Raw genomic sequence first — 13,659 nt, forward strand, 5'->3', positions numbered from 1 at the left:
GTTACGTTTTGCTGTCAATAGCTCATTGGTCACTTTGACAAGGGCAGTTTCTGTTGAGTGTAAAGGGCGGAAGCCAGATTGTAAAGGATCTAGAAGAGAGTGAGAGGAGAGGTAGCGGGTGAGACGAGAGTAGACCAGGCGCTCCAAGAGTTTAGAGATGAAGGAGAGATTGGAGACTGGTCTGTAGTTGCTTGTGCAGGATGGATCAAGGGAAGGTTTTTTTAATAATGGAGTAATAATAGAGTGTTTGAGGGAGGAAGGGAAGATACCCGAAGAGAGAGAGAGATTGAAGATTTTAGTTAGGTGAGTGGTGACAACCGGAGAGAGTGTCTGGAGTAGAGGTGTGGGGAAGGGATCAGTAGGGCAAGTGGTAGGACGAGAAGAAGAGAGGAGCCTGGAGACTTCCTCCTCTGTGACTGGGTCAAATGTGGAAAGTGAGCTGGATGGGATGTGGCGAGGGATGGGATTCACAAAGCTTGGTGGCTGAGGGCTGATCTCTTGGCGGATGTTTTCTATTTTCTCTGTGCTTTGGGACTGAGGAGGGAGTGAAAGGTGTCAAAGAGCTTTTTTGGATTGTTGGCTAGTGAGGAGATAAGGGTGGTGAAGTAGGTCTGTTTGGCGAGGTGAAGGGAAGAGTTGTAGGTCCTTAACATGAACTTGTAGTGGATGAAGTTTTCTGGTGTGCGGGATTTCCTCCATAGGCGCTCGGCACTCCTAGAGCATCGCTGGAGAAATCGGGTTTGTGATGTGAGCCAAGGTTGTTTTACTCGGTGTTTGGAGGTTCTGAGGGTGAGGGGTGCTACTTGGTCCAGGGTGCTTCTGAGTGTGTCATTGTAGTGCTTTACAGCCAGATCAGGACAGGAAAGTGAGGAGATAGGGGATAGTGATAAGTGTAGAGAGTCTGTAAGTGTTTGAGAGTCAATGGCCTGTAGGTTTCTGAATGTGTGATAGGTGGGAGTGTGCTGGGGCGGACGAGGGTTTGTGAGCTTGAAGGAGAGGATGTTGTGGTCAGAGAGGGGAAGAGGTGAGAGATTGAGCAGAGGCGGAAAAAGACCAGGTCAAGGGTGTTACCATCTTCATGTGTCTCTGAGGATGAGAGTTGTGAGAGGCCAAGGGAGGTGGTGAGAGATAGAAGCTGTATATAACCCACTCCTGGGCACATTCTGGTATATATGTTCCCAGACTGGTTTCTGCCACTTCCTGGTGTATATGTCCTCCTCCTGATATATATGTCCCCTCCTGACATATTTGTGTGCTGCAAAAAAACCCCAAAAAGAACCTTTTACTCAGCCTCCGCGGCTCCCACGTCGTACGGCATTGTCTCTGAGCCACGATGCATTTCAGCTGGATGTGGGACCTCTCATGCGCATCCAGCCGAAGAAAAGCAGGGGCTGGTGTCGGTGAGCCTCTCTACCAGGGCTGAGGTCGGCAGGCCCCCCACCACCACCGGTGGTCGTCTTCAGCTCACCGAGCACTTGTCCCCGCTGGCTGCCGCATCCTCGCTACTAGTGATGTGTGTCGATCGTTCGCGATCCGACACAAAGATCTGGCTCCCTGCTGTGACTGAGAGGAGGCGGCACACCAGTGAGAGCCACTAAATTCTCTTAATGGCTTTCACTTGGCGTAAAATTCAAGGTTTCAGTGGATGAAACCCTGCCCACCTGAACGAACCACAGCCCACTCAACAATTTAATTGGCCCGTTGAAAGTGGGCGGGTTTCGGTGGCGTTAATATAATCTTAAATATGAGTTCACCTGGGGTGAATACATACATAATAGTGATCCATTTAATATCTGAAAGAGACAGCTCTTTTTGGTGAGCGGAGCCATGGGAACCGGATCACCAAAAAAAGCTGGACTGCCCATCACTACTCACAACCTCTGCCGCTGTTACATACAGGAGTGTGGTGAGGCCGCAGAGTGATGAGCTCATCACGCTGCTGCACAGGATGACGCGCCAGAGCCCTGCTCTGCCACACTGATCCTGCCTCCAGTCCAGCACATAGCTAATTTGCATGCTCTGCCCCGTCACATGCAAATTAGCCATGGATAGTGGCCGAAGCAACACTGCCGGGTGTGACTAGGGCCCGGTGAAGATGGGGGCCCGGCAAGGCTGGGGCTTAATAGAGCTAAGCAATTACACCGGGCCTGGCCGGGCCCCCCTCTCTTCACTGGGCCCCATACACCATTCATGGTTGTAATGCCCTGACGGCAGCCCTGCATACAGATGACACACAGATGTAAAAAACGAACATACAAACGACACACAGGTGAATATACGGACACACAGATGTAAAATATGAACATACGGCTGACACAAAGATATATAAAACGGATATATGGATGCCACAAAAATGTTTTACTAAAGACATTACATATTAAAATTGTCTGTTTTTCCTGAATAAAAATAAGAAGCTTTTCATAGACTCATCCAACCTTAGGTGAGGAGAGTAACAACTATTGTATATGATTCTTCTATGTAGGACAACTACACGTCAGCAGTCACATTGTCTATAGAAAGTGTCAGGCATCATAAGGGGAAAATACGCACATAGACCTATCGGTGTTAGCAAGTTTGCACTTGTACTAAGAGCAGAAGATACACAGAATGGTCCTGCAAGGGATGTACCGTGGGGCCAGACAGAAAATGCAGACACAGGGCACAATGACCTCTATTCAGGTCCTGCACTGCCTGTCTACGACCAGCCACATCCTGCAGGACAGGCAGCGGCCGTCTCACATCGTAACATTTTCCATGTGGGATTTTTGGACTTAGAGGATTTACTAATAACTCATTTTATTTAGATACATATACACTATAGGGAGCACGAGGAAACGCAGCACGGCAAAAAGTGACACCGTCTTCACAGTCTGCCACCATCCTCATCCTGGACCTTATATGAACAACATCCTGTAATAATAAGGGTCCACATGCTGAGATGATGAATAATGTGGACTCAATTTGGCCAAAATGCTCCTTTTTCAATAATTTGAGCCAAATACTGAAGGCAGTGCAGTTAATACTAACTCCACCCTTCTAGATTGCAAGCTCACCTGGACAAAGGTCTCATCTAAGTCACTGGAGGGCATTATCTGGACAGTTTCTCCTTGCGGCAGGGATCATGAAATGCTATAAACACCCCACTGAAATTAATCTTCGGCTCTTACATTGGGGGTCCGGAATAAAAAGGGTATGGACAAAGGGATGTTTAGAGATGGATTCTCATCTCCAGTCCTCAACTAACCCCAACAGGTCAGGAGCATGTGGATGGCAATTTCTTATTTACCGACAATCATTGGTGAAATCCTGCTGGAGGAACTTGTGGACTGGAGTGTTAAAAAACCCCAAAACATTGAACCCTTTGACCAGATCCTTTCGCTAAAAGGCTGCTTGCCCCAATAAAGCGGCTTTGAAGAATCGAAAGACAAAAACCATAACTGGATTTGTTTACTATCGGCAAACTAAACCCAAGAAGCAGGGGCGTAATGATCGCGGCCGCAGAGATCGCGACCGGGCCCGGCAGGGTTAGGGGCCCGGCACCAGCCCTGCAGAGATGTAGTTGGCTCTGCGCGGGCAAGAAGTAAGCCCTATAATTATCTAAGGTCTTGATTTCTGTAATTTTACGGGGTAATGCATATACAGAATACGTCTACAGGACACCTTCTCCTAATATTGTGCACAAAACCCAATGAAACGCTCGCCGCCTTCAATATATAAGTGCATCTATCCTGACAATGGGACCTGTGTATAGAGCGGCCTATGTGTTATGTGGAGGATTAACCATTAACAGGAGCACAGATGAGTTACTGACACTTCTCAGACGTGACGTACATTGTATACAGAGGCACAGCGGAGAGGTGTAAAGGGGGGGGGGGATCCCACATCACTACCCAGCACTGTCATCCATATACAGACATCATATGGAAGGGACACCTCTGTGGCCAGGAATGGGTTACATTAATATCCCTTTCCCATTACTGAAGAGTACAAGAATGTGCTGGTAGTCAGATTCCTGCCCCCCTGGTTTGGCACGAAGAGCCTCTGGTGACTGGATTTAAAGCCTTGTCGCCACAAAGACTTCTTTCTTATGGAGCAGAACAGAGGCTTCCAGTGTCCCACCGGACGCTCGCTTTATGTATGAGGCTCATACAACTACAGTATGTGACCAGGGACGGCCGCCAGTCATCAGCAAGTGATAAAGTAGAACAGTCCCGAACTGGACGTAGCTCCTAAAGCCGGGGTGCACAAACTTTCCTGGTCCGAGACTCCTAATAAAGCTTGCCTAATCCCTGCACCTGTCCAGACATGACTGTACACAGTCTATATACCATGTATCAAGCGATCATGACAGCAGGAAGCAGTGAATTGTCTAGACGAGACACATTTGTAGCAAACCCTCAATTGTGAGAAGTGCCAGGTTTTTATTGAGCGCACGCCTTTCAATAAATTCGGCGGAAGTCAAATGTAGATGTGCGCTATAATTTAAGACAACTTCTATTGTAGTCCTCTTCCACTTTTCCAAAAAGCTAAAAAAGGTGAAAAAAAAAGTTCTAGAATTCATGAGCATTTTCTGCCAAAACTTTGGCGCACAGACCTAAAAGCCTAAAAGAAAGTTATAGGATTGTGTAAAGTTACAGACTAATCCCAAGTGTAAGAGATTGCCACCAACTATCTCTGGTGTCGTCTCGCTGCCTGGAACCGAGTAATCGGCTGCAACCATTTCCCAGTAAGGCTGCTTTCACACATCAGTTTTCTGCATTCAGGCACAATCCTTTTTTTTCCTGATCCAAAGGATCTGGCAAAAAAATGTAAAACCGTATCCACCGGATCCGGTTTTTAACGGATCCGTTATGCAGGATGCGTAAAAAAACGGATCCGTTGGATCCGTTTTGCATCCGTTTTTGCATCCGGTTTGTCCTTTTTTTTGAAGGATCAGTTTTTTTAATTAATTTGGAGCATGCGCAGTTAACAAAAACGGATCCGGCAGCCGCATCCATTTTTTACCGCATTGCGCCGGATCTGGCGTCCATAGGCTTTCATTGTAAAACACGCCGCATCGCGCCAGATCCGGACAAAAAAACGTTGGAAGACACGTTGCCTCCGGCCGCCGCTTTAATTAATTTTGTCGCATCCGGAAAAAACCGGATGCACCGCAAAGCCATCAGGTACAATCCGGTAACAATGCAAATCTATGGGGATAAAACGGATGCGGTACCGGATCCGTTTAACCCGTTTTTTTCCGGATTGTACCTGATGGAAAAAAACTGATGTGTGAAAGTAGCCTAAGGCCGACGTGCTGTGAAAGCCCCTCAGGAGTGAGAGACCCTCCGGGATAGTTTCATATTAGGTTTTGGCCATATAATTATGACTGTGCCAAAAAAAAAAACGGTAATCCATAAGGAGAATAGTCTTCCCCCGTGGTCCCCACATAGCTTCTCATAAGCCAGGTCAGATACTCACACTTTGCACTGACGAGGAGCAATCACCCCGAAACACCGTGCCTGCAAATTGGGATTCTGATCTGGCATATATCCTAGGTCATATGAAAAGGCTTGTTAAAAGGCCACTTTTGACTTTTAGCATTGCTACTTCCAATAGGTGACGCTAGAGTTTGTCTCCTTTCTTGGAGAGACAATTCCAAAATAACACGAAATTCCCAGAGAGCCATTCATCATAATCTGGCAGACCGAAGTTGCGTTGCGCTCCATATGGCCTTCGATTCGGCAGTGTCTTCTTTTTTGCGGAAGGTGAAAAAAAGAGCATTCTACCATGATCCCCAGCTCAAGAAGGCAAGTTGTAGTGTCTGAAACGGTAACTTCAGGGTTTTGATTTCTTCTTCTCCTTACGGAGTTTATCGGATGAGTTCATTTTACACTTTGATAGATCGGACTTTTATGGATGTGACTATCAAATATGCGTTATTTTTTGTTTACTTTTATAGAGGGTAATTAGAATTAGATTTTTAAAATCCATAAAAAATGAGTAAACAGCAGCGACCAGAGCCAGCTCCAGTCACTGCTGTTACAGGAAGATGGCAGCAATAAAGCTGAAGATTCTTTACTCCGTAGAGCTGGATTTCCTGACCATTTACCTCGTTGTGATGGTCTATGGCAGTGATATTTGCTCCAGCAGTTACGGTGAGCTGGCTTTCCCCCCTTTCTTTGTGTGCTATCTCCACTGCTTCAATAGGTCATTGCTGATCTGCTGCAGCAAGAATGTCATAATTCCATTGCAGGTGACCACGGCCACTTTCTGGGCTCAGTGGTGATGTTAAGATAGTCGGTACAGGACTACTGAGCGCAGTGATTTTCTGCAGCAGTCACATATATTGTAGTCGCAACATCACCAGAGCCAGCGCAGCGATGGGTGGGGAACATTTAGTTTGTTTTAACATTTGCAAGCCTAGGGAATACAAAAAGAAAAATATTGGAAAACCCCTTTAAAGAGATTGTCCGGTGAAAATAAGTTATCCCTGATTCACATTGGCTAGACTCTGCGTTCCGGTTTTACACCAATATAGGTAATTGTTAGTCCAGCAATTCTCCTATGTATTCTAAAGGCACTGATCAGTTGGTTAAGATTGAGAGACCATAGTGCCAACTTCTCGGACAATCTTGTGCCGAATTTGCAAATGTGTTACGCCATGAGAATTGTTGTCAGACGTTAATAGTAAGCACTTGTGTGTTGCACTCATAATTACCATCTCCTATAGCTCTGCCCATCCATCATTTCACTTTCTCAAGTCGTACTAAGTGGTCATGCAATATGGATGCGGCAAGGCTGCAGTAACCAGAACTGGACACCTGGTGGCAGCAGAGATACACAAATCCAAGCTCTCCCGCCTCATCTGCTGTGTGCAGGGAAATGAACATCCTGGGTACCGCAAAGTAATGACTGATGAATCACATATATATATATATATATATATATATATATATATATATATATATATATATATATATATAAACTATATACACTGGCGGACACAGACCGAAGAGGGCCCCAGTGCCAGGACAGTGTATGGGCCCTTTGCAGCCCAGAGCTTATCAAAGTACACAATTCCACCTGCTTTGGAGGTAGAAATGAGCCCCCTTACCAATTGGACCTCCGTGTGGCCGCACAGGTTGCACCAATGATATGACCACCCCAGTTGGAGGTTTCCCGTTTTGAGGATGCAGATCTGGCCCCGGCAGCACAGGGGTTAAGCTGCACATATGGCTGAGATGTGAGAAGATTCGGTCACTGGATCTGAGCCCGGCTGCTCCATACACTCTGAAGAGGGACCTCCGACACAGGACAACCTGTACACCCGGCAGCCTACACACTGGTGTAATGGATATGCACACAGGTGGATAGGGCAGGGGGCGCAGAGGGCACCAGGGAGCCCGAGTGTCTGCTCCATGGTCCTCAGTGACCAGATTACTCAGAGACATAATATCCGTGATCATAGCGCTCATGAACTCTGTAGAGCCCCTTCCTTTTGGGGTTAATATTAAGGCATCGGCTTCAGGGCTGCAAACTCCATTGTCAGCTCCAACTGCACATCACAATACGCCATAGTATATCCGCGCGCAGGGAGTGCGGGCAGAAGACATTTAGCTGCGCTGAATAAATGACTTTGGAATCACTATTGTCTATGAAGAAACAAGACTCCCTGACGACTTAAAGGGAATCTGTCAGCAGGTTTGTGCTATGTAATCTTGATGTACGGGCAGAGATCCTGATTCTACGGATATATCACTTGCTGGTCTGCATGTTGTCAGTTTTCTCTGCTGCAGATTTAGAAAAGCTCTGAATGATGATCCCTAATTGCTTTCTGTGTGTACTGTGCATAGGCAGAAAGATGCTAATCAGTGGTAGGGGTGGAGTTACACAGAAACGTTGACTAGGAAGCACAAGATACCTAGTCCTCTAGTGATAATCTCCTGCTGATAAAGCACTCATTTTACTGAAACAGCAGCACACAACCCAGTAAGTGATACATTGCTGGAATCAGTCTCAGCCTCTACATAAAGCAGATTACATAGGAAAAACCTGCTGACAGATTCACTTTAAAGGGGTGGTCGTATCCCAGACATTTAAAGTTAACCTGACATAAGGATTTACCCCTATAAGCTCGTAACAGTGCAGCTTGTGTCTTCTAACATTGATTCCGAGCATTCATCTCATTACCAGGACTAGTACAAAAGGCGAGTGCTGAGCGATTTACATTCTCTCTGTTTCTCCCGCTATTAGGCTCACAGAGGTATGATTGATTTCCAAGTCAAGCCCTAAGTCATATGAGATAACAGACATGACTATGGGCACCTCTGTGGGAGTGATGTCAGTAGAAAGGGAGAGACTGTACTTTGCTGGGCGCATACCTCCTGGACTAGTCCTGGTTATGAGCATATGTGACGCCAGGATATTAAATAGTGATCTTTGCCAAAATGAAAGGAACTTTAGAATAATGCTGGGGATGATCATAATCAATGTTAAAAGACATGCAGAGTTCACTACAAGGTATATTCACAGGACAAAGTCTAATAGATGTGCCCACCAATCGACACCCAGGAGCCACTGCCGCTATGACTGAAGACGTAGACAACCATGCGCAGGTTTCTGGATTTACCGAGAGACGCGTGTGCCCTACAACCTCATTAGCCAAAGAGGCCGTGGTGGCAACATATGTAATAGAAGATTGGAGGACCCACGTTCTGGCAAAAGGACCAGGTCCCAAATAATCATGCTGACATATTTAAGAACAAACTGCAAGGAATTAGTATCAGCAGCACAGACGCCAATGCTGGCGGAGTATGCCGGGACGGCTCTGGTTATGCCCCGCTGTGGAGCTCAGTCATGAATATTGGCAGCAGTGTTATCCCCAGATTTATATCGGGGCGCTGAGTGACACTCCAAAGAGAAGTAGAGCGGAGGAGATTTCACCCAGGAAAACAGGAGCAATACAAATCTAGAAACGTATGCTAATTTCCATCATCTGACATCCACGCTTCATCACTGTACGCCGTCTATTACCATCCACGGCATTAAACACTATTTGATGACAAATTCTCTTTAAAGCCAAAAAAACTTTTTCCTTGGGTAAATTATTTAATGGAGCGAATGAAAAATCCGGTAGGAGTATGTATGTGCGCATGGTGACGAGATGGAAAGTTTATCATCAAAAATGTGTTACTAAAGGCAATGTGCATCAGAAAATGAACTATTGTTTAAATAGGATTTTTATGCTACATAGGTTTGTATATTAGAAAAAAAATACAAAAACCGTAATCTTGTAACTTTTACAATGGCCACTAGATGTAATACTACACTCATACTTTCTCTTCTGAATAGATGAGTCATTATCATCACAGACAGGATTACAATGACTGATAACACCTCTATATAAAGTAGCCTACGCTAGATCCACCATTCACAATACGTGATATCACAGCTCACCTCTTCCTCCTCCTTCACAATGACTGATAACACCTCTATATACAGTAGCTAAGCTAGATCCACCATTTACAGCTCACCTCCTCCTCCTGTACAATGACTGATAACACCTCTATATACAGTAGCTAAGCTAGATCCACCATTTACAGCTCACCTCCTCCTCCTGTACAATGACTGATAACACCTCTATATACAGTAGCTAAGCTAGATCCACCATTTACAGCTCACCTCCTCCTCCTGTACAATGACTGATAACACCTCTATATACAGTAGCTAACGCTAGATCCACCATTCACAGCTCACCTCCTCCTCCTGTACAATGACTGATAACACCTCTATATACAGTAGCTAACGCTAGATCCACCATTCACAGCTCACCTCCTCCTCCTGGAATGCTCTAATAAGCCTTGTGGCACTACAAGTAACAGAGTGGACTTCCAGGTTTACATCATGTTTGTGATAGATACCCGCCACTATGTTACACAATGTATCAAGACTGACTGAGCCCCCTCCCCCTGTATCACCACTGACTGAGTCCCTCTCCCCATATAACCCGACTATAACCCCTAACTGCGCCCCCTGCCAATTATTGCTCCTGACTAAGCCCCTCCCTCTGAATCACACCTGACTGAGCTCTTCCCCCCTGTATCACCCCTGACTGAATGAGGTCCTTCTCCCCCTGGATCACCCCTGACTGTGCCCCCTCCCTCTGTATCACTTCTGATTAACTGAGCCCTTCTTCTCGTATGAATCCTGACTGGTCCCACTCCCTCTGTATAATCTCTGACTAACTGAGCCCCTTCTCTCCCTGTATCACACCTGATTGTCCTAGCCCCCTCCTCCTGTATCACCCTGACTGACTGAGCCCCCTCCTTTATCATCCCTGACTTATTAAGCCCTTTCTCCCCTTTATCACTCCTGACTGAACCCCCTCACCTGCATTAACACTGACTGAGGCCCTCTCCCTCTACATCACTGCTAAGTCCCTCTCCCCGTATAACCACTGATTGCACTCCCTCCCCTGTATCACTCCTGACTAACTGACCCTCTTCATCCCTGACTGAAACCCCTCCCCCTGTATCACTGCTGACTGAGCCCCTCTCCCTGTATCACACGTCACTGAGCCCCCTCCTTCTGTATCAACCTTGACTGGGCCCCCTCCCCCTGTATCACCCCTCACAGACTGAGCCCCTTCTGCCCCTGTATAACTCTTGACTGATTGAGCCTCTTCCCCTTGTATGACCTCTGACTGACTGAGCCTCCCCCTCCTGTGTCACCCCTGACTGACTGAGTCTCTTCTCCCCACTGTATCACCCCTGATTGAGTCCACTTCTCCCTGCATTACCGCTGAATGACCCCCTCTCCATGTAGCACTCTTGACTAAGCTACCTGCATCAACACTGACTGAGCCCCTCTCCATGTTTCACCCCTCTCCATGTATCACCCCTGTCTGGGCCCCCTCCCCCTGTATCACACCTGATTGACTGAGCCCCCTCCTCCTATATCACCCCTGACTAAGCCACTTCTCCTCTTGTATCACCCCTGACTGAATATGGTTGTCTTCACCCACCACTAACAAAATAAGGCCTTTCATAAAAAAGTTATGGCTTCATAGGTGGCAGAGAGATTTCTATAAAAAGTGTATGGGGGATGTGCGGGAAAGATCTCTTTCGCTACCACCCCACTGTCACACATAACTGATTTAGGGCCACCACCACTATTAGTATATATAGTATGCACATTCACATAATGTATTTGCTGCAGAATTTCTACAATGGAAATCCCACAGCAAATTTACAGCGGTAATATCCACTCAAATATTGTGCAGATAATGCTGCGCTAATAGTATGCAAAAAGTACACATTTACCACTGACCTCAGCCTTTGTATTGCAAAATATGAAATTGTCAGTGAATATCCGCAGCATAAAGTGACAAATTGTTCATGTTAAATCTGCATCGCCGGTCAGTTCACGCCGTGGATTTTCTCAGCGTATGGATGAGATGTTATAAAATCTCACTCACTAAGCGGGGGCTGCACAACATCGGTTTAGTGGTTAATAAACATCAGGGGACACTTATCATTGAGTTTGCGCCAAAATGTTGGCAACAGCTTTTTCTACAACATTAAAGCACCATTGCAGAGTTTTTTCAATGCTGGAGTAATGCTTTTAATCCAAGGTCCCTGCCACATGTTCTCTAGCGGTGTCCCTCTGGTTCCATGGCGCCATCTTGTGCCTGTATCTTCTAACTGGCCAGAAATCAGAAGCTACATTACAAGTCTATGAGAGCCTGAACATGGCTGTCATAGACTTGTATTGAGCTGTGACCTCTGGCGCGCTCCATGACACTGGAGATGCTGGCGGGTCACAAAATGCAAGAGATCGACGACAGCATCGGTGATAGGGGATGAAGAAACTAGAGGATGAGCAGGGCTTGCTCACACTTGCGTATAAATTTGACGAGTGCAATCAGATAAAAAGCAATCACATTGCACTCGCTCCAATATTAAACAATAAGGAAGTGCTCATCTGCAATTTTTTTTCTCAGCTATATTCGACCTGAGGAAAAGAATTGCATCATGCTGCTTATGGTCACGTAAAACGGCCGAGACTCACGAGTCGTTGGGGTCACGGAATTTGTGACGCACATCCGGCCGCATTAGCGATGCCGTTGCGTGTGACACCGATAAGCGATTTTGCATCGTTGCAAAAACGTGCAAAATCGCTAATCGGCGACATGGGGGTCCATTCTTAAAAATCGTTACTGCAGCAGTAACGAAGTTGTTCCTCGTTCCTGCGGCAGCACACATCGCTGCGTGTGACGCCGCAGGAACGAGGAAGCTCCCCTTACCTGCCTCCCGGCTGCTATGCAGAAGGAAGGAGGTGGGCGGGATGTTACGTCCTGCTCATCTCCGCCCCTCCGCTGCTATTGGGCGGCGGTTCAGTGACGTTTCAGTGACGTCGCTGTGACGCCGCACGGACCGCCCCCTTAGAAAGGAGGCGGTTCGCCAGTCACAGCGACGGCGCCGGACAGGTAAGTATGTGTGACGGCTCTGGGCGATGTTGTGCGGCACGGGCAGCGATATGCCCGTGTCGCGCAACAGATGGGGGCGGGTACCCAAACTAGCGATATCGGGACCGATATCGCAGTGTGTAAAGTAGCCTTAAGGCGGGCTTTGCACGCTGTGACATCGGTAACAATGTGTTACCGATGCTGCAGCGATAGTCCCGCCCCCGTCGCACGTGCGATATCTAGTGAAAGCTGCCGTAGCGATTATTATCGCTACGGCAGCTTCACATGCACTCACCTGCCATGCGACGTCCCTCTGGCCGGCGACCCGCCTCCTTCCTAAGGGGGCGGGTCGTGTGGCGTCACAGCGACGTCACACGGCAGGCGGCCAATTGAAGCGGAGGGGCGGAGATGAGCGGGACGTAAACATCCTGCCCACCTCCGTCCTTCTCATTGCAGCCAGGAGGCAGGTAGGTAATGATCCTCGCTCCTGCGGCTTCACACACAGCGATGTGTGCTGCCGCAGGAGCGAGGAACAACATCGCACCTGTCGCTGCACCGGCATTATGGAAATGTCGGAGGCTGCAGCGATGATACGATAACGACGCTTTTGCGGTCGTTCATCGTATCAAAAAGGTTTTACACGTTGCGATATCGACTGCGACGCCGGATGTGCGTCACTTTCGATTTGACCCCATCCACATCGCACGTGCGATGTCGCAACGTGCAAAGCCGCCCTAAGGTCAGGGACCCTAGATTAGAAGCACCACTCCAGCGGTAAAATAAAAAAAAAAAAATAAAAAACCCTTAGACGGGCAGATACCCAGCAAGGGAAGGGTGGATTATTAGCGCATATTTAATTGGCACTATATACTTTTTTTGTTATTTTTCATGGTAACAATCTCACCTTGCACTCTCAAATGTTGCCGATGCGGTTTTCCCGATAGCACCAAAACCAACTCCAACTGCAAGGCCCTCTGAAAAGGAAAAACAAAAAAGAAACAAGATTTCTATAAAGGAAACAGCTTTTTATATCTTAGCACAGCAAACCATGGTGATATGTAACATTGCTTCATACGTTATAACAGCCCATACATGTACGTTATGCACTGTCTGCCTAGTAAACGTGTACTTACAATGGATTCTTTAGGCCATTTTTGTTAGAATTTTCTTTATTGAAGCAAAATAATATTCGATATGAGTCTGGCCATTCA

At 46.9% G+C, this 13,659-nt stretch overlaps 1 protein-coding gene across 1 annotated transcript in view; it reads right to left on the minus strand.

Moving 5' to 3' along the window:
• The window catches only part of SLC39A11 (solute carrier family 39 member 11), a 550,060-nt gene that overhangs the window by 16,173 nt on the left and 520,228 nt on the right, over nt 1-13,659 (minus strand). The window contains exon 7 of the mRNA XM_075350678.1: nt 13,353-13,422. Coding sequence (XP_075206793.1) covers nt 13,353-13,422 — 70 coding nt within the window. The remainder of the gene's footprint in view (nt 1-13,352; nt 13,423-13,659) is intronic.

This window comes from Anomaloglossus baeobatrachus, chromosome 5 (assembly GCF_048569485.1).
Source record: "Anomaloglossus baeobatrachus isolate aAnoBae1 chromosome 5, aAnoBae1.hap1, whole genome shotgun sequence".
In the NCBI taxonomy this organism is placed as follows: Eukaryota; Metazoa; Chordata; class Amphibia; order Anura; family Aromobatidae; genus Anomaloglossus; species Anomaloglossus baeobatrachus.